Source organism: Vigna unguiculata, chromosome 6 (assembly GCF_004118075.2).
Source record: "Vigna unguiculata cultivar IT97K-499-35 chromosome 6, ASM411807v1, whole genome shotgun sequence".
NCBI classification, from domain to species: Eukaryota; Viridiplantae; Streptophyta; class Magnoliopsida; order Fabales; family Fabaceae; genus Vigna; species Vigna unguiculata.
In genome coordinates, this window is record NC_040284.1 from 23,274,926 (window position 1) to 23,296,874 (window position 21,949).

The window sequence follows — 21,949 nt, forward strand, 5'->3', positions numbered from 1 at the left end:
AATTTTTATAAAGATACACTAACGTACAAAATCTCAATTTTATTAAGAATATTGTATAAAAGAATTAAATTGAGTGTTAATATAAGATAAGATAATATTGTTTCATTATTAAAAAGTAAAAATAGGATTAAATTGAAACTAAAAATAAATATAGGGACCATTTAACACGTAATATAAATGTGGAGTGACACGTGTGAAAAATTAAAAAAATTAAAAAATTAAAAAAACCAAAAATTAACAGTGAGGATCAAATTGAGTCAATTTTAAAAAAATGAGAAACAACTTGAGACAATGAAAAACTTGAAGAACAAAGTAAAATTTGATTACAAATAGAGATAAAAAAAATAATTTAACCAAAGAAAAATGATAATGAAAAAATAATTTTTTTAATTTAGTAAATGGTTTTAAAAACTAAGGAATATTAGCTTTATAATTAATTTTGAAAATTACATTTGTTAAATATTTTTTAATATTAAATACAAAATGAAGAGTCCAAAGTTTTAACTGACAGAGAAGAGAAGAGAAGAGAAGAGAGATCTGAGAGGAGGAGAAGAAGAAGAAGGGAAAAGAAGAAGATCAAGTCAAGATGATGTCGGGAAAATATACTTCCATTGACGCGCAGCAAGTTCAGGGATCTGTTCCTGTTAGTTTTCTCTATCCAAATCTTTTGTTCCGTTGTTAACTCTTCAATTTCTCACTTTCTCTCTTTCATTTCTTTCAGGCTGTTCCAGATTCACGGCAGGTCACTGTCAATTTCGCAGGTTCAACTCTTTCCTCTCTATTTTTATCATTCTATAATGCCGGATCTGATCACAGATTTGTAATTTCTTTCAATTTTAGATTCAAATCTTCAGACATTTCCTCCTTCTGGAACGCAGGGCAAGATTACCGCTGCTTCTGGACCTCCTCGTGATGCCGATGGTGTGTTATAACTACAATCTCTTCGTTTTTTTTTTAATATCTTATAAAAAAATAGGTTAATTAAAAGCTTTCCTTTCCAAGTGATTGATTATTTTATGATCGATGATAATGGAAGTTGTGTGATTAATAGTCCATTAGACGCTGTGCCGTAGTTAGGACTTCGCTTGAATTATTAAGTTGACAGCATAATAAAGAGATGAGATGACATCATCGGAACTTGGGTTTACAGACGGTGGTGATGATACTTGAAAAGTTTTCAATTCTTGCTTTAATAATATTCCCTGATCTAGCTTTGAATTTCATCAACTTGTCTATTCTTATGCTTTCGTGTTTATCTTATGTGTGTGTTGCCGTTTATAATATTAAATTATGCGTTGATTTGTCTGATGGGATTGTTAGAAGGTGTGGGTGGAAGAGGGATCTATAGTTATCAGTAGTGTAGCAGCAATGGGCGGCTACGAAGTTTGCATTACAGTACCCTTTTGAACGGTGGCTGTCATGGCTGATGTTGTTGCCAAAGTAGCAGCCTGTTACAGCACTATAGAGGCACTACAATGACATATCTTAAAAGTCCGTATTTGCCCTTGAAACTGCGTTGTCTTGAAGGGGGTGGGGTTGAGATTTCCCTTCCCTAATCAGAATTTTAAAAAACCATAATTTGTTGTAGTTGCCCCTTGGAATAGTTGTAAAAATCGTAATTCAGATTGTGAAATCGCATAATCCTAGGTGCTAAGCAGCCTTCTCTGTGCTGAATTGTCGCCTGGATCGTTTGAGAAGGGGGTTACAATCTTCCACGTGGGGTGGTTGATCCCGAAGTCAGAAGTTGGCCAAATAAGCAGTTTTGAAAATTGTAGAATCACTTTGTTTGAATCATTTTTCTCATTCATTCCCATTTGGAATCTGCTCTTGTTTGCTGGCTACTTCTCCTTCAGTATTTGCTACTGCCAGACCTTCATCCTTCACCACCATTGCTACCCAGGGCCACTGCTGATTGCACCTCTGTTTAAAAAATATGTTTTGTGAACTAAACTTTTTTTCTTTTCATCCCAGGTTGCTTCTCTGATTTTTTTTTTTTTCACTCTTCTCTCATTTGCAAACTAAATTTCTTTTTCCATTCATTTTGTTATCATGTCTCTTTCTGATTTGCCAAGAATTTTTTGGAAGGAGCCTGTGTATTTTTTGAATTATTAGTGAGCCTAAGTGTATAAAATATAATTATATAAATATTCATAGGGTGAGACTATAACTTTTACAATGATTATAATACAGCCTTTCAAGAAAAGTTATTATAATATATAATTATTCTATTTTTATTAGCCTAAGTGGTCCCCTTTTCTCTTAACTATTAATAATCATAATCATAATAATATATCGTGTTATTTTGTTAATTTAATATATTATCAAGGTTATGAAATTTCAATTTAAAAGTTTTTTTAAGGTTGTAACGTAGAGGTTATTTTCTTTATTTGTTACTTCTAAGGCCTATTATATTAATTATTAATTATGTTAATAAAGTTATATATATATATATATATATATATATATATATATATACTCTTTTTTGTCGAATTACAAAATTTCCAGCTCGCCAAAAATAGAATTTGGTTGATTCACTTAGACACTCTTATGTAAATGTATATGATAAAATATGCAATATGAAGTTTGAAGATTCACTATGGTATTTGGGGGCTTGTCTTGTAAATGGGTGCTATTTGATATTGAAAACTATGAACTTTGGTGGAAATTGTGCATGCAACGTGGATAGATGTGATGTAATGCTGACACCTATTAACCTACTTTGTATAATTGCTATCAAGATACTGTTAGTATTGACTTAGAGTCAAAGGTAGACCGTAAAACAATAATATTTTTTTTCCTGTTGTGTTTGGTCCGATTTTGTACTTATTTCTTTACACTAGAGGGTGATTGATGCATATTACTCATGTTATTGCCTTCTCTTGTATTTCGGGCAATTTTACGGTTGAAGCTGTTATTTTTAATTATTTTTCTTGGATATCTGTTTGACATGTTTGTGTTGAGTTGTTTCGTCCATTCTTATGCAGATTCATTTTCAAAACCTATATCTGGTTCTGATGAACCCCAGCAGGGTGGTTGGTTTCGGACTTTTACAGTTGCCGCTTACAAACCATACTTTGATGTTGACACTTCAGATGTTCTTGAGAGAATTATAGACTCGCTATTTCCATTTAGAGGATCTTTTAATGAAAAAACTGCTACCAACCCTGATTTGTGAGTGGACTGTCTTTTTCTCATGTCATTGATTGCTGACGAAATTATTATATGCACATTGTTAAGTATAGTTTTTATGGAGAGTGCTGTTGTGGCCAGTTTTAATGTGCTAATATATTCCAAGCTAAACTCACGATTTTAATGATTTGTTTGTAGTGTTTCATTTTTATTTGAAAATTTATTGAAGTATCTTCTGTGGCCTAATCTCTTATTACTTAAATACTGATGTCTGGACGAGATGATGTTCACCATTTATTATTATTGGAGAACAACACTTTTTTTAACTTTGTCGTAAAAGGAGTGAGTTTTGTGCATGTAATGTTTAGCCCACATAAATATATGCAGGTATGGTCCATTCTGGATTTGCACTACCTTAATATTTGTAGCAGCATCTATTGGCACCTTTGTGACATATCTAGCACACAAGCTGAAGAGCAAGGAGTGGGATTATGACATAAATCTGGTGACTTGGTCTGCTGGCTTGTTTTATGGCTACGTTACAATAGTTCCTCTTTGCCTGTATGTAATCCTCAAGTACTTCTCTGCACCTGCGGGCCTTGTGCAACTATTCTGTCTATATGGGTATTCTCTGTTTGTCTTTATTCCGGCACTGGTAAGTTGTTCTTCATTTTTCTACCTTTAATTTTAAGGAAACATGAAATATGACATTGCTTTGTATTGTCTTATCAAAAGTCAAACCCTTCGTTTTATGCAGTGTATGTCCATTGTGCCACTGGATATATTTAGATGGGTGGTTGCAGGTGTCGCCGGGTTTATGTCAGCGACATTTGTGGCACTTAACCTCCGGGCACACATCAAATCAGCAGGTGAAAGGTGGTTCTTGATTGTTGCTGGCATTTTTCTGTTGCAGCTGGCTCTAGCGGTTGTACTAAAAATTTACCTCTTCACAGTATCCGTGTAAGAGGAAACTGGACACCATGACTGAAATATATAGAACAAAGGTATAGCTTTTTGGCATTTTAGAGTATGTAGCTGAAACACAATCCAAAGATTAAGTAATCTTGTATTCTTTCATTTGTGGCAATATAGAGAGGCGATAACTTGTGATTATCATAACTAAAGTTTTTGTTTTTGACACTTTATTACACGTACTTCAGTGATTTCTTGTTAGTTTGAGTTTTGGATGAGCTTTCGGACTATGGGGTTCATTGCTATCGATGTGAATTGAATGTATGGGGTAACTTTAAAACTCCCCCAAAAGTACGAAAGATACAAAGTTATTCTTTTCTGAAAGTAATATATTCAGGGTGCTCCATATAAGCCTCATTTAAAACCTTGATTTGCAAAATGGGTGACTAAAAACTTTTCATCACTACAGAGCATAAAAAATTTGTCACTCAGTCCTATGACCAGCCCTTTGCGACCGTCCCTTGCTGAACGTAATGACCTCCACCGTTGGATAAGCCTTAGTCTTGCTTACATTATTAGAATTGTGGGTGTGCCTCAACCCAAATGACAATTCATAGTTTTATGAAATGTAAAATGCTTTTACAGCAGAACTTTGGATTGTTTTAAAAAATCATGTCCTTTTTACCTTAAATATACTTGTACTGTTATCCTTAGATTCGCATATACCCGACTCATTTTACATCGAGCTGCGAACCAAACATACATTCGTACAAAAAGTATACACACATTTTATTCATATCTCAGGTATCTTTAGAGATTAATATTATTGAAATAGGGTTTGTTTGTTTGTTTCTAACAAAGTATTCATTCGTATGGCAAAGGATTGAACCCTGATAAGACATTTAAAAAGACTCAAGTATCTGCCAATTTTGTCAATATCTATCCAACATATACATAGTGGACTCCGAAAACTGACAATTAAAATTGGTTTTGATATCATCTCACAGGATTTTTATCTCGGGATTTCTGAACCTATCTGAAGACCCTAACGTAATGTATTTTCTGCCTTTGTCTAGTCCAGGTAAACGTAGGTTTCTTGAATCAGGTCAAATTTGTACATTTTACTAAATCTACCTTTTTTGAATAATCTACCGACATATCAGTGTAAAAAGTTTGAAACGAAAATGATCAAATTTTCAACTGTGTAACTATGCTTGAGTGCTTGACACATTTTCAACTTTACCACAGCTTGGACATGATATTGCCCTGAAGAAAGTCAAACTACAGGGATTAAGCAAAATCCACCAACACGCAAGTGTAGAATATTTAAACAAAAGCAGAATAAATTCAATTTTGGCACTGCTTGAACATGATTTCGCACTGAAAATAGTCTAAAGTCAGGAATAAGATATTATTAGGCAGAAAATAGACAATGGCAATGCTCTGCATCAATGCGAACCACGCGATGACTATTTGTTTCCTTCAATAATTTTCAGAGGCAATAATCATATCCATCAAATCAACACACCATAATTTTTCCTCCAGAATTTGACCCTAATAGCACTATCTCCACCGTTCCAATTTTCCAATAAGAATTGGTACTATAAAGTCAACACAATCCCGTAGAAGTCTTTGAACATGCTTAGTGTTTACGCTAAACTTTCACTGGTATGACCTAATTTAATTTTGAGGCAGTGCCAACTAAAGTTAGAGAAGAGAACCGACCAAAACACATGTTTTGAAGTGATAGATTAATTGGAAAGAAATTTGTGTTCACAATTTACAAAGTCTCTAGATCAAATTAAAAAAATAACAAGCATTTCACACAAGAACGAGTGCTAAGGTTGAAAATGACGAATCCCAAAATTTGAAATGAAATAGTTACAGAATCTGATATCTTCCACAAACTAGTCCAAAGAAAGAAACAAACCCCAACCCCACTAGAATACACTACTCTACAAACATTAAGCCAAACAGATAACATGAGCTAAAAGACACCTTTTCCAGTTTACTGAAACCTCTTACTCCCTTATGGAGCAAGTAAGTCTAAGTTTTGTGAATTTGTACTGTGAAAACATCAAAAGACCATAGGAAAAAGAAACAAAAGTCTCACTAGACCTAGAAAAAAGCATTGACCACCCATATAAAGCACAATTTGGACTTTAAAAAAAGTTACAAATAAAATAAACTATTGTTAAGAAGTTCTGATCCTGAAATCAGGGTTCTCTAATTAACAAGGTTAGGATGATTTTGGAGAATCTAAATTCTTGACTGAATTCTTGTATGTTATACTCGGCTAAATATTAAAATTACACTGTATTAATACTTTAAATATTTTTTAATAATTTTAAAATATTAAATCAGTGTTCAACTGTGTATATTAAAACACGGCATATGAACAATATAGAAAAATATAACAGATAATTCAAATTCGATTTTGGAAGTATAAAAAGTTTAGTAATGGACTTAAAGAACAATATTCCATGGCCATAAATGTTGAATAGTTGTAAAGGAATGGTTGGTTGGTATCCAATAGACAACAGTGTACATATTTCACCATCAATTCACAAACTCTCGAATTTCTGGTTTATGAAACGTCCTTATATTACATGTCGGGCAGGTTTAATGACATGGACACTGACTATGAAGTACCACACATGAAAACATGGTCAAACATTATTAGCTCTGACTTCATCTATGTTGGAACTCATAATATTATTACTAATTAAATTAACTGAAACACGAGCTTGGAAATTTGTTCCCTACATTTCCCTTGTCCCTTTCTTTACTATGAATAATGATATGTTTACAAATGTTGGTGGGGAAACAACTATCCTCATTTCAAACAACTATCCTCATGTTTACACAAGTCATTGTTCATAATCTTCATTCCCCTTCTCACTTATATTGAGGAGAATCCTTTTCCTTCCTCCACTTGCCACACACCTATTCTTGAACATCTTTCTGATTTAATTTCCTTTCTTGAACATAGAAGCCAGAAGAATTTTAGTGATGATGATTGAGAATTGCAGTGAAGTAGTGATGTCAATTTCAAGGTCTCAAGTGGGGTGTCTCTTGGTGCTACTACTAAGTATTTCAGTTTTGAATTGTCAAGTATTGGGTGCTCGGTTTGTAAAAGAAGAAATGGAGCATGTGATGAAGAATTATGAAGTATGGAGAAAAGGGTTTGCAAATGAAAGAAATGAAGGGTCTTATGCTGCAGTTAATAGAGTAGTTCCCTCTTCTCCAGACCCCTTGCACAACAGGTAGCTGCACTCATTCAACCTGTCATGCTTCTGTGTTGCTACTACTATTAAAATATCAATATTAATGTATTTTGAAAATTACCCAAAACTCAGGAAAGTTATTGTGTGGTTTTGGATTGTGTATAGTTCATGTTATTCTCTACTAGAGATGTAACTATATTTTCAATTTATAAAAAAAGATAAGTTGATTACTTGTCATATGAGTAAACTTAGAAGAGTAGCTGCTTCTGATAGGGAGAGAAACCTTTTTTGTTTTTGTTTTTTTGAAAAATAGCTGTTATTTTGATTTTATAGTATTCAAACTCTGCTTGTATTAATAGTTTTTCAGGAATAAATTGTCTTTGTTTGCTGTGTTAGAAGACCTATGGGGTTTATGATGTAAAGATTTAGTGTTACAGAGAAAGTTGTTCACGCTTTTGTCATATTTATTTATATTGTGCTGATTTTGAAAGGTTAATGATGATGATAGATTGCGTTTTTCTGTAATCATCTTTCCACAACAGCATACAATTTGGATTAAAAATAAAGAGGAGAATATGAAGAAAGAGAGAGTTAAAAAAGTTGAAGAACTAACATTTATTTTTCGTGTTCTGTCTTTTTTCTGTTATGGGTTAGCGAAATAAGGATTTCAAATGTAGAAAAATGGGAGAAAAAGATACTTAACAATCTTACTCACATATTCATCAAATGTAAAATATGTATTTCAAAAAAAGAAATAATATATAAAGAAGGTTCAAATTTATTATAAGTAATCTCTCACACATATATTTCAATTGGAGTTTGAATTAAAACAAAAAAAATCAAACTACCTACATTTAGGCAACGGAAGTAATATTAAAGTGTCCATATACTCTGTATATTCACATTTAGGCAACAAAAATAATAGTTAAAATCGACATTTAAATTGTAAAATTATACAATTTTATCATTTTATATAATATTTACGAATTAGATTTTACACATAATTTTAACATAATCGTAGGATTATAAAAAAAAATATTTAAAATCATGTAATCTAGTTAGATCCCACCTAAGATCGTCGAACAAAATCCTGAAATGTATATAATCGTTATTTCTTTTTCTTTCAGATTTTTCTCTGCACAACTTGTTTATATCTGCAAGACCCCTCTATTTCCAGAAACAAAACCAAACTCACCCTCATTTCTCTCCTTCTCTGTATACTCAGCTCTCCCCTCTGTCTCCCTCTTTCTGACCTCACCAACCTTGCTTCTTGATCAGGTCCTGGAGGAGAAACCACACATGAGCCTTCTGTTGCCTCCATTGATAGTCTCTCATCTCCTAGGTAAGTTTTCCTTGCAGCCTCAATTCTGAATTCGAAATTCTGCTTCCATTCAGAGTCTAACCCAGTACTCATGCTTCCTGTGTGATTTGATGATAAATTCCCTTAGGTTCAGTTGAGGAAATTTTGCTTCCCTCTCCTAGGTTGCCTCCACTCAAACTTTAAACTCAAGAATAGGTAAGGGAAGCTAATTCTGTAACTCATTTTGATGTAGATTGCAATTGCGAGTGTTTTGATTGCATGATTGTTTGTGTAATTGATGATTGAAACTGTTGGTGTGTGAAATTGAGTGGTAGACATCTTTGAGCGAGCTTGCATGTGCAGAACAGGGAGGATTTCTGGTAGTTTCGCCTAGGCGAGTTGATCTCGCCTGAGCGAAAATACCAGAAGCTCACCCCTGTCAATTGTGCGAAATCTCGCCTAGGCGAGCTGGGGTCGCTTGAGCGAGATGACATCTCGCCTAGGCGAGCCAGTCTAGCCTGAGCGAGAGTTCGCCCAGGAAATTTAATTTGCCACTGTATGATGTCTCGCCCAGGCGAGATCAACTCGCCTAAGCGAGATCAACTCGCCTAAGCGAGATTGACTCTCTAGCCCAGGCGAGACCATCTAGCCTAAGCGAGATTTGCAGAATATTGGTTTTCCCCACTGTTTTGATTTCTTGATGCTTGATTGGTTGCCTTAAGATAATGCTGGTTGATAATGCATGTGACCCTTATGCCTGTTACACTGTATGAAGGAATTGAGTATGAATTTGATGTGAATGGAAGTATGTTAGAGTTAGGATTTCAAGGGAAAATCCTAAGGAATGTGGTTTAGTAAATGTAAGGGCATGAGAACTCAGATTGGTGATATCCTGACGCTTCCAGTAACCATTAAGACTCAAGTAGAGCATGATGGATTACGTCGGGGGAAGTAGCAGGAGGTCCTGGTCTATGAAACCGATCCATCATAGAGGTGATGGGATTTACCTTGAGAGTGGTTGGGTGAATACCCCTTGTGCCTAAAACTCTGCAGAGTTTAGGAACCATCTCAGGTGCAAGTCACCAAGAGCTCCAATGCCACTTACATAATCCGGATATCGAGTCTAGAATGATGTGTGGTGTTATGGTCAGAATTAATTGGAAGATTTAGTGGATTGTGGAATGGAAGTCTGTTTTCTGTCTTAGCATATAATTGTATGATTTGCTCTTTGTTCAAGTTAGCTTACCCTTCTAGTTCTTTTGTGTTCTGTGTGTCTTCTACTCTTGCAATGATCGTCCTATACTGAATGGCGTGAGCAGGTAAAAGTGCAGGTGAAGATATACCCTTCCCAGACAGGCGATGATTTTGGGTTTCCAGGATGTTTCCTTGTAGTGCTAGTCACATGTTTCTCCAGTAGATGCTTAGGGTGTTTTGTAAACTTGTGTTTAGTATAAGCTGTATGTATGGTTCTTTTGAGGATGACTGTATCATGTTTCGTACTGGCCTGTGTCATTATCTGCTTCTGAACTATTAAAATTTGAATGTTTTGTTACATAGTTTAAAACTATGAAAACGGGATGTTACATTTTTGGTATCAGAGCAGTGATTCCTTTAGGATCTGTAGGTATGAGCTTGCTTAGCTTCTGTTGTGTGCTCCTCGTAGCGTGTTTGGTATAAGTTGTTGTACCTGTCGACTAATCTGATGGTTCCTTCTTTGTGTGAATAGAGCTATGGCACCTAGACCCCCTCCACCTCCCGTCCCAAACCCAGATAATCCTCATTTGGTGGGAGCAATTGAGGCGATGATAGCAGCCATGCAGCAGCAGAATGCTAACATGGTGAATCAGCAGAATCTAGCCTTGCAACAGATGGAGACTGCAAGATTAGCAGCAGAAGCAACTCAGCAGAGGCACTTGGAAGCTCTGCATCAGATAGGAGAAAACCGTTCAGCCGCTGGTTCTTCCCAAGCTTCACTGCCACGAGTGCAAGAGTGGAGTTTGGAGGATTTTCTACAACACCATCCATCCCGCTTTGATGGCAAAGTTAGCCCGGATGGAGCTGATCAGTGGATGCGGGACATGGAACGAATCTATGACGCTAAGAGATGTCCTGCAGAGAACAGGCTCGCATACACCGAGTACCTTCTTGCTGGAGAAGCCGTGCATTGGTGGTCCAGCATGAAGATGATGTTGGAAGATAGTCACGAGACCATCACCTGGGAACTGTTTAAGAAGAAGTTTTATGCTGAGTTCTTCCCAGATAGCGTGAGGTATGCGAAGGAGGTTGAGTTCTTGCAGCTGATGCAAGGAGACATGTCGGTGTCTGAGTACGCTGAAAAGTTTAAACACTTGGGCAGATTTCACACCCTGAAGATGGCGGAGGACTGGCAGTGTAGAAAGTTTGAGAATGGGTTGAGGGGTGACCTCAAGCTCATGGTGGCTCCACTCTCTATCAAGGAATTCCCTGCCTTGGTAGAGAAGGCAAGAGTGATGGAGAAGCTTAAAGCTGAAGTTGAAGCTCAGCAGAAATCTCAGCTGAAGGTGGGAGGACCATCTGGGTCCACGAGTAGACATGACGACCGAAGGAAGCCATACTCCAGGCCTCAGCCTCAGGGGCCCAGGAGGTTCTCACATCAGCCCCAGCAGTCTCAGCCTTTCAGGCCTCAGTGCTTCCATTGTAGGGGGCCCCATCTGAGGAGTGCCTGCCCTCAGCTTTCTGACAGGAGGACATGCCATAGATGCGGCCAGGTGGGCCACTTCATCAAGGATTGCCCAGTTGATAGGAGCACAGTGTCGAGGCCTTCATCACAGCCTCAGTCACTGCCGTCGAGGGGAGGTGCGAGACCACAGGCAGTGGGCAGAGTGTATGCTGTGACGGGTGCAGAGGCAGCTGGATCAGGTAACCTTATCATCGGGTCTTGTGTGGTAGCTGGTAGGAGCTTGCATGTTCTGTTTGATTCAGGGGCGACACATTCTTTTGTGTCGGAATCTAGAGTAGTGGAGTTGGGTCTTCCGGTGAAGGAGCTCCAGTATGACCTGGTGGTGTCCACACCTGCTTCTGGGTTGGTCAGAACCTCGACCATGTGTGCTAGGTGCAAGATCGAGGTTGAGGGGCACATGTACAGGGTAAACCTCATCTGTTTACCCTTGGTGGGGCTAGATGTCATCTTGGGGATGGATTGGCTATCTGCTAATCACATTCTCATCGACTGCAACGAAAAGAAAGTGTTGTTTTCTAGCCTAGAAGATGAAGATCGGTTGGTATCCTCACAGCAGGTAGACAAGGCAATGAAGGAAGGGTCTCAATGCTTCTTAGTTCTGACTCAGCTATCCGTGGAGAATGAGGCTGGACCTTTGGAGGCGCCTGTAGTGGGGGATTTATCTGATGTGTTTCCTGAGGAAGTGCCTGGCCTACCCCCTGCTAGGGAGATAGAGTTCTCCATTGACCTGGTGCCAAGAGCAGGGCCAGTGTCCATAGCACCCTACAGAATGGCTCCGGCTGAACTAGTAGAGTTGAAGAAGCAGATTGAAGAGCTGCTAGAAAAGCAGTTTATCAGGCCGAGTGTATCGCCTTGGGGAGCGCCGGTGTTACTGGTTAAAAAGAAGGATGGTAGTTCCAGACTTTGTGTGGATTACAGACAGCTGAATAAGCTGACCATCAAGAACAAGTACCCTCTGCCAAGAATTGACGACTTGATGGATCAGTTACACGGTGCTGCAGTGTTCTCCAAGATTGATTTGAGATCAGGATACCATCAGATTCGAGTCAAGTTTGATGATGTGCAGAAGACTGCTTTCAGGTCCAGGTACGGACACTACGAGTATGTGGTGATGCCGTTTGGTGTGACTAACGCCCCCGCTTTGTTCATGGACTACATGAACCGAATCTTCAGGCCATTCCTGGATAAGTTTGTGGTGGTTTTCATAGATGACATCTTGATATACTCACGGACTCTAGAGGAACATGCGGAGCATCTGAAGATAGTCCTGAGCATACTAAGAGAGAAGCAGTTGTATGCAAAGCGGTCAAAATGTGAGTTCTGGATGACTTCGGTTCAGTTTTTGGGGCACATGATCTCAGCCCAGGGCATAGCAGTGGATCCGTCTAAGGTAGAAGCTGTGCTAAACTGGGAACGCCCTAAGTCAGTGACTGAAAAAAGGAGCTTTGTGGGGTTGGCAGGTTACTATAGGAGATTCATTGAAGGATTCTCCAGGATAGCAGCACCCTTGACCCAGTTAACCCGCAAGGATCAACCTTTTGCTTGGACCGACAGGTGTGAAGAGAGCTTTCTAAAGCTAAAGCAAAAGTTGACTAGCGCTCCAGTGTTGGTGATTCCTGATACCGGTAAACCCTTTGAGGTTTACTGTGATGCTTCTCATCAGGGATTGGGATGTGTTCTGATGCAGGAACGGAGAGTGGTGGCCTATGCCTCACGGCAGTTGAAGAATCATGAGAAGAACTACCCCACGCATGACTTGAAATTAGCAACAGTGGTGTTTGCACTAAAGATCTGGAGACACTATCTATATGGTGCACAATTTCAGGTTTTCAGTGACCATAAGAGTTTGAGGTATCTGTTTGACCAGAAAGAGTTAAACATGAGGCAGAGGCGGTGGATGGAGTTTCTCAAAGACTTTGATTTCGAGTTGTTGTACCACCCGGGAAAGGCAAATGTGGTGGCTGACGCCTTAAGCAGAAAGGCGGTTCATGCATCTCACATGATGGTCAGGGAGTTGGATTTGGTGGAGCAGTTTAGAGATATGCAGCTGCAGGTAATTTTGGATGAGGGAGTCATTAGATGTAACCATCTCACTGTGTCTAATGATTTCCTTAAACTTATAAAGGAGAAGCAGCCATCGGATCCCAAGCTGCGCAGGACGGTAGAGTTACTTGGCACTGAGAAGGCCAAAGATTTCTTGATGGGAGATGATGGAATACTGAGATTCAGAGGCAGGGTTTGTATACCTGAAGATTTAGAGTTGAAAGGCATGATTCTTGAGGAAGGACACAAGAGCCGTTTTAGCATGCACCCAGGCATGACTAAAATGTATCATGATTTGAAGAAATCGTTCTGGTGGTCGGGCATGAAGCAAGATGTCGCTCGATATGTATCGTCATGTTTAACCTGTCAGAAGGCTAAGATAGAACACCAGAGACCGGGGGGAATGCTTCAGCAGCTTGAGATACCCGAGTGGAAATGGGATAGCATTGCTATGGACTTTGTCACCCATTTGCCTCGGACCGTGAGAAACCATGATGCTATATGGGTGATAGTAGACCGTCTCACCAAGAGTGCTCACTTCCTAGCAGTGAATTTGAGGATGTCTATGGCGAAGCTAGCACAGTTGTATATCAGTGAGATCGTGAGGTTACATGGTGTGCCATCGAGCATAGTCTCTGATAGAGACCCACGATTCACCTCCCGCTTCTGGCAGACGCTGCAGGATGCTATGGATAGTAGATTGGCTATGAGCTCCGCTTACCACCCTCAGACTGATGGGCAGTCCGAGAGAACCATCCAGTCTCTTGAGGATCTCTTGCGGACGTGCGTACTGGACCATCTGGGTGTGTGGGATGAGGCCCTACCTTTGGTGGAGTTTACATATAATAACAGCTTTCACACCAGTATTGGCATGGCACCTTATGAGGCCCTCTATGGCAGGAGATGTAGGACGCCTTTATGCTGGTATCAGGATGGGGAATCAGTGGTAGTGGGACCAGAGCTCCTGAGGCAGACTACTGAGAAGGTCAAACTCATACAAGAAAGAATGAAGGCATCTCAAAGCAGACAGAAATCATATGTTGACCAGAGGAGAAGACCTTTAGAGTTTGAACCAGGGGACCATGTTTTCTTGAGAATTACCCCGACTACTGGCGTAGGGAGAGCCATCCGTCAGAAGAAGTTGTCCCCTAGGTTCGCAGGTCCATACCAGATCCTGAAGAGAGTTGGACCAGTAGCATATGAGATTGCCCTACCTCCTCCTCTGGCCAACCTTCATTCAGTGTTTCATGTATCCCAGCTCCGGAAGTATGTGCCTGACCCCTCCCATATACTTGAGATGGAAGATCTACAGATTAGAGGAGATCTTACAGTGGAAGCCCAGCCCGTTGGTTTAGGAGATATTCAGATGAGGCAACTCCGAGGCAAGTCCATCAGACTAGTTCAGGTCATTTGGGACAAGAGGACAGGTGATTCCACTTGGGAATTGGAAGAAGATGTAAGAAAGTCATATCCACACTTGTTCCCTGGTAAGTCTCAATTTTCGGGTCGAAAATTTTTGTTGTTGGGGAGAATGCAAGACCCCCTCTATTTCCAGAAACAAAACCAAACTCACCCTCATTTCTCTCCTTCTCTGTATACTCAGCTCTCCCCTCTGTCTCCCTCTTTCTGACCTCACCAACCTTGCTTCTTGATCAGGTCCTGGAGGAGAAACCACACCTGAGCCTTCTGTTGCCTCCATTGATAGTCTCTCATCTCCTAGGTAAGTTTTCCTTGCAGCCTCAATTCTGAATTCGAAATTCTGCTTCCATTCAGAGTCTAACCCAGTACTCATGCTTCCTGTGTGATTTGATGATAAATTCCCTTAGGTTCAGTTGAGGAAATTTTGCTTCCCTCTCCTAGGTTGCCTCCACTCAAACTTTAAACTCAAGAATAGGTAAGGGAAGCTAATTCTGTAACTCATTTTGATGTAGATTGCAATTGCGAGTGTTTTGATTGCATGATTGTTTGTGTAATTGATGATTGAAACTGTTGGTGTGTGAAATTGAGTGGTAGACATCTTTGAGCGAGCTTGCATGTGCAGAACAGGGAGGATTTCTGGTAGTTTCGCCTAGGCGAGTTGATCTCGCCTGAGCGAAAATACCAGAAGCTCACCCCTGTCAATTGTGCGAAATCTCGCCTAGGCGAGCTGGGGTCGCTTGAGCGAGATGACATCTCACCTAGGCGAGCCAGTCTAGCCTGAGCGAGAGTTCGCCCAGGAAATTTAATTTGCCACTGTATGATGTCTCGCCCAGGCGAGATCAACTCGCCTAAGCGAGATTGACTCTCTAGCCCAGGCGAGACCATCTAGCCTAAGCGAGATTTCCTGCAGAATATTGGTTTTCCCCACTGTTTTGATTTCTTGATGCTTGATTGGTTGCCTTAAGATAATGCTGGTTGATAATGCATGTGACCCTTATGCATGTTAGACTGTATGAAGGAATTGAGTATGAATTTGATGTGAATGGAAGTATGTTAGAGTTAGGATTTCAAGGGAAAATCCTAAGGAATGTGGTTTAGTAAATGTAAGGGCATGAGGACTCAGATTGGTGATATCCTGACGCTTCCAGTAACCATTAAGACTCAAGTAGAGCATGATGGATTACGTCGGGGGAAGTAGCAGGAGGTCCTGGTCTATGAAACCAATCCATCATAGAGGTGATGGGATTTACCTTGAGAGTGGTTGGGTGAATACCCCTTGTGCCTAAAACTCTGCAAAGTTTAGGAACCATCTCAGGTGCAAGTCACCAAGAGCTCCAATGCCACTTACATAATCCGGATATCGAGTCTAGAATGATGTGTGGTGTTATGGTCAGAATTAATTGGAAGATTTAGTGGATTGTGAAATGGAAGTCTGTTTTCTGTCTTAGCATATAATTGTATGATTTGCTCTTTGTTCAAGTTAGCTTACCCTTCTAGTTCTTTTGTGTTCTGTGTGTCTTCTACTCTTGCAATGATCGTCCTATACTGAATGGCGTGAGCAGGTAAAAGTGCAGGTGAAGATATACCCTTCCCAGACAGGCGATGATTTTGGGTTTCCAGGATGTTTCCTTGTAGTGCTAGTCACATGTTTCTCCAATAGATGCTTAGGGTGTTTTGTAAACTTGTGTTTAGTATAAGCTGTATGTATGGTTTTTTTGAGGATGACTGTATCATGTTTCGTACTGGCCTGTGTCGTTATCTGCTTCTGAACTATTAAAATTTGAATGTTTTGTTACATAGTTTAAAACTATGAAAACGGGATGTTATTTTTTTTTCTTTCAGATTTTTCTCTGCACAACTTGTTTATATCTTTTATAATTAAATTAAATTTAAATCAAACAAAAGCATAACTACAAGTTGATGTAATTAAAAGTTTACACATAACACTTGTTATATGTGTTGTCGTCACAAAATTATCTTTCACTGAATATTAAAATTCATTTATCAATTAAAAATTAATATAACTATAAAATTTAGATACAACACACCCTAACATTTTTCAATTAAAATTTAATATAATTATAATTTTTTAATTTTGCAGCTAAACCCAAAGTACAATAATGTTAATATTTATTAATTCTCGTATAAAAAAACATAACATTATTTTTATTATTTCTTATATGAAAAAAATTGTATTAATGTTTTTTACGAAGACTAATAATAGATTACTTATTTTGATATATTTTTTATTCTTGAAAATTATAAATACAATTTATTAAATTTTAATATATGCAAAAAAAATGTAATGAGTTATTATAATTTATTTTTCCTCTGTTATTTTATTTTAATTTTTTTGTATTCTCATATTTTATTACATTATAATTAGTTTTATACATGCTATTTAGAATTTTAAATGATAAAATTTGATTAATTTTTACTTTCAATAAAATTTAATAATTATTTTACTGGAAGTTCTATCATATTTTGTTTTTTATAAATTTAGTTTGATTAAGTACCGAGAAAAAGAAAGATAAAAGGGTTGATTATATATATATATATATATATATATATATATATATATATATATATATATATATATATATATATATATATATATATATATATATATATATATATATATATATATATATATATATATTATATTATGTTTTTGTAAGAGGTGAAATCTATTTCCTGTAATCCGTGTTATAATTTTAACACTTCAGTTTATATGAATCCTTTGTAATAGAATTATAATTTTAATCTCGATTTTAATTAACTTGATCTATGCTTAAAGAAGCACGATAATGCGCTCAACCGAAAGCCCCCAAAACCATCAAATATAGAAAAAAGCACAAAAACGCAAGCTGGATGTGGTAACGTTTTGGGTAGCAGTAATGGTTGATGGAAAACTTGGACAATATAGCTTTTGAGAAAGTAATAACAACAACACAAATTAACTCATAATTAATTAGGTTCACTTCACATCTCACATTCCACAGTACATTACACAACAGAAGCGATATTAAAGGGTCCATATCCCACAAAATGAAGCTTAAAAAGAAAGACCAGAGTGCTCAATGGAAGAAGTTGGTGAGCAGAAGCAGCAAAGCAAAGAGAAAAAGCCCCACAGAAGCAACATTAGAATGAAGAAGAGAAGTAGCAGAAGAAGCAGAGAAAGTGCCGGTGGCAGTGTTGGTGGTGAGAACAAGGACCATCCAATCATCCTCAGAACCAAGGCCTGCACCTGAGTATTTGGAATTGTTCAGAAACTGTGCACAGCGATCTGAATGAGTGTAATTGGAGAGCACAATGGTGGGTTCCAATTTGGGGACACAAACTGGGAGAATCACCCCATCGGTGGTGGTGGTGATGTTAATGTCACATTTTTCAATGTGTTTCCTCAGGTTGGGAATGTTGCTACCACCAGAAACAGTTGAAGGGTAGAATTGATTCACATTCTCGCATGGCGTTTTCTCTATTTCTTCTGCAACTTTTCCGGCCAAACATTCCGCCTTAGAAACCTCCACCAGGGGTGCCAGCTTCTTACTCTGTCTGTAGCTGTTGATTCCCTTAAACACACTTTCCTCTTTATCTAATCAAAGAAAACATCGTAATAAAGTGTGAGACGTGAGATGTAATACGTGAAACTAACGAAATCGAGAGAGAGATTAGGAGAGAAGGTACTTACCATCAGACAGCACTGAATTAGAAAAGGCTATGAAAGCAAAGAGGAGAGGAAGAAGAAAGAGGGAAAGTTTGAGGGATTCCATGGTGATTTTTTTGAGTGTGGGAGAGAGAAAGAGTGTTATGAAGAGGTGGAAGTGCAGAAATCGGTGCCTAAAGTAGTAACAGGTATGAATGTTTGATCTTCCACGTGGCTGACATGCAAGGTTACAACTTCATCCTCATCTGGTTAGTGTGCTCATAATAATCAAATGCATCCGAATCACCTTTTCTAATAAATTTCTTCTTTTTCTTTACAATGTATTAATAGTGTAACGTTAACTTTTCGAAGTACGTGTATTAATTAATCACGGGCAAGCAACAGATCTATTTAATTACATTAATAAATCAGACGACTAAAGTATGATGAGTTTCTTTTTTAAAATGCTAAGTGTTTTTAAGATCATTTAAAGTATAATTAATGATTATTAAGTTTATATATTTATGTTAAAATTTAAAATAAATAATTTTACTGTTTTATAAGATATAATTTAATAATCTTTAATTTCATTTTACTATTATGTTGAAATATAAAATAATTAATTTTAGTAATTAAAATAATATAAATTTATATAACAATTTTTTAAAGACAAAAATATCTTGTTGTCTTTTAGTTTTATAATTGTTTTTGAAACATAAAATAAATATTTTAAAATTTTTAAAATTTCTACTAAAAAAAGAGAAAAATAACTTTTTATAATTGAAGACAGTTTTTCGATGAAAGCTTAAAAGGTGAAGATCTTAAATGTATAAAAAGGTGTAAAAAAAATCCCTTTAAAATTCATAACATTTTTCAAATATTGAAAGATTGCACTTTTTTATGAAAAAAAATTCTTTTTCTTTATATTGATTTCTACCATTCCTTCAAAGTGTATTAAATGATAAAAATGATTATATGATTATTGATGTTAAAATTTATTTAATGTTACAGTTAATTATAAATATTTATATTTATTAATTCAATATTTATTATTTCATAGTTAATTATGACATGACATCGATAATCATGTCATCCTATTTATCATCTACGCATATCTAGAATAATTAAGAAAAATTAATTTGAAGAACTGACAAAAAAACAGAAGAAAGAAGAAGGTTTTATATGAAAAAGGTGTAATATTTCTACCAGATAAGATTTTAGAAAATGCTACAAATTTCAAAAAAACTTTTTTCTTAATGCAAAACTTAAAAATTGTACCTTTCAAAAGTTTTAAACTTTCACATTTCAAATTTTCATTTAGAGATCGGACTAAGCGTTAAAGAAATATTTCAAAAGTTTTAAACTTTCACATTTCAATTTTTCATTTAGAGTCCGGACTAAGCGTTAAAGAAATATTTTTGTTTATTTTTTGATAGAGACTTTATTCTAAAGTGTTTGTTTTATGTTTTAAAAATGATTATAGAAATGAAAGACAACAAGACATTTTTGTCTTTAAAAAAAATTAGGACACTAATTAACATTACTCATAAACTAATAATATTACTAATACACAATAAAACCTTCCACGTCAATATATACATTACATACATGTCTTAAGAACTATAAAATTTTTGAATAAATAGATTTTAGAAATAGATGAATAATTAGAATTTAATATAGAATTATTAAACTTTCTCCACTGCTAATTACCACCAAAATCCAAGTCCGAATCACCTTTTCAATTAAATTTCTTCTTTTTTTCTTTTTCATCGAAGCCAATGAGTTTAATTACCATGTATTTATAGTGTAACGCGCACATTTTACTCTTCTAAGTATATGTAGTAATTAATCACTGGTAGCAATACTATGGCATTCACAGCTATCAATTCATCAGATATATTTAATTACATCAATTAATTAGACAGCTATAGTTAAGTTTGTGATAAACTCATTGTCAGCAAATAAACTATTTGTTCAGTTTAGTAAAAAGCCATTAAAATTTTAGTTAATTACCTTTCAATTCATAAAATAAAAAAAATAAAATTTAATAATATTAAGGATTTGAAATTAATTAAATTTTTTTAAAAAAATTATATTTGTATAACATGATTATAAATATTGTAATAATTAAGTTTCTTTTTCTCTTTTGAATTTAGTTTCTTTTTCTTGAAATTGTAGAGGATCAATTGTAGCGACGTGGACCGACAATATTTTTCGTTTTCTTTCTTATATTTTGTTTATGTATATCAAAGGGACAATTTTATATTGTTTCAGGTGCACTTCTTTTTCATCACGATCCTTGAAATATCAAACACCAAACCGACACAAAACATCCAAATTCCTTCTGTAAATTCTCTTCATCAGTGTCTATCTATATTCCATATACAACTATTCTTTTCATACTAAATTACACACATTTTATATTTATTATTTTGAAAAAATTGTTTGATAATGTTTAACGATCATTTAACATTTTGTATAAAAATAAAATAATTTTAATAAAAATTAATTTTTATATTTTATATTCTTTTTTAAAAGTAAGTAAATAATTATGAGAAGTAATGTTAAATAATAATAACAAAAAGAACAGTCAAAATAACATTGTCCTATTATTTTAGCTTAAAAATTTTCTTTTCTTATAAATATAAAAAAGTTAACTTTTTTAATATTTTCTAAAAGTTAATTGTCATTAGTATGAAAATTCATTTTCCATTTCATATACAACTCACATAGACCCATACTATAACTACTCGTCAAACTCCTTGTGATTCTATGTTAAGTTTGTTTCAAAAACAAAATAAATATTAATTAATTGCATTGGTTCTTCTTTGTCTAATTATTATGTATATACTGTTCTAGTAATGGGATAAGTTATGTATTTGTAAAGGTTTGATTTGTAATTAAACAGGACCAAATAATAATCTCCCGGTGAGGGTTTAAGAAAATAATTGAACCTTTTAAGGAAAATAGAAGTCAAAAAACAATTCACAAAGATTGACAAGTAATTTTTCTAAATTATGCAAGGAATTAACAATTTAAACTATCAATTTATGATTTTAACTATTAATCTTCCTTAAAGTATTCAAGAACATTTTTTTTCTGCCACATTAGCTACATAGTCAAATGCAGTTCCACACGAAGTACTATGAATTATACTATAGCATTTTCTCATCATGTTCCAATCTTAATAAAGAATTCTAGCATTCTTTATAAATCTTAATAAAGAATTATAGCATTATTAGGTATATAGGAGACTATAAATAATATTTAATTTTTTAAAATTAAGTATAAATACATAAATAATATATACATATTTATTTTATTTTATCTATCATAATATCCATCTTCGTATTTTTATTTTAATTTATTAAAATATATCTAATTTTTAGGTAATTTATAAAATTTATATGAATTTTTATTGTCTTTAATTTTGTAATTTATTTTTAAGATAGATATCAGTTCCTCTTCTCTAGATTTTTATCCTATTGTTATTTAATTGTTAATTATTATTTATATCACTATAATTTTTTTAATATTTGATATTGGAAACAAAA

General features: G+C 35.7%; 2 protein-coding genes and 1 long non-coding RNA gene across 3 annotated transcripts; 2 read left to right on the plus strand and 1 right to left on the minus strand.

The window, feature by feature from the left end:
• Positions 1–496: 496 nt before the first annotated feature.
• On the plus strand, positions 497–4,302 carry LOC114189210 (protein YIPF1 homolog). The gene is made up of 6 exons (XM_028077923.1): positions 497–643; positions 722–761; positions 841–921; positions 2,985–3,171; positions 3,517–3,784; positions 3,887–4,302. The coding sequence occupies exons 1-6, from the start codon at positions 587–589 to the stop codon at positions 4,091–4,093; spliced, it is 840 nt and encodes a 279-aa protein (XP_027933724.1). The 5' UTR covers positions 497–586; the 3' UTR covers positions 4,094–4,302.
• A 2,919-nt stretch (positions 4,303–7,221) lies between these two features.
• On the plus strand, positions 7,222–8,835 carry LOC114189120. Its single transcript, XR_003605567.1, has 3 exons — positions 7,222–7,307; positions 8,547–8,610; positions 8,717–8,835. It is a non-coding gene; the product is annotated as an uncharacterized LOC114189120 (long non-coding RNA).
• An 8,855-nt stretch (positions 8,836–17,690) lies between these two features.
• On the minus strand, positions 17,691–18,580 carry LOC114187527 (uncharacterized GPI-anchored protein At5g19250-like). Its single transcript, XM_028075795.1, has 2 exons — positions 18,441–18,580; positions 17,691–18,344 (listed from the first exon to the last, which is right to left on the minus strand). Exons 1-2 carry the CDS (start codon positions 18,520–18,522, stop codon positions 17,827–17,829), a joined length of 600 nt encoding a protein of 199 aa, XP_027931596.1. The 5' UTR covers positions 18,523–18,580; the 3' UTR covers positions 17,691–17,826.
• Between the last annotated feature and the right edge of the window lie 3,369 nt (positions 18,581–21,949).

Bases quoted from the DNA above. Each gene is read 5' to 3' on its own strand.
- LOC114189210 (XM_028077923.1), top strand. From the start codon at position 587: ATGATGTCGGGAAAATATACTTCCATTGACGCGCAGCAAGTTCAGGGA. The intron at 644-721 runs GTTAGTTTTCTC...CATTTCTTTCAG, and splicing joins AAGTTCAGGGATCTGTTCCT to GCTGTTCCAGATTCACGGCA. The intron at 3,172-3,516 runs GTGAGTGGACTG...AAATATATGCAG, and splicing joins ACTGCTACCAACCCTGATTT to GTATGGTCCATTCTGGATTT.
- LOC114187527 (XM_028075795.1), bottom strand. From the start codon at position 18,522: ATGGAATCCCTCAAACTTTCCCTCTTTCTTCTTCCTCTCCTCTTTGCT. The intron at 18,345-18,440 runs GTAAGTACCTTC...TTCTTTGATTAG, and splicing joins TAATTCAGTGCTGTCTGATG to ATAAAGAGGAAAGTGTGTTT.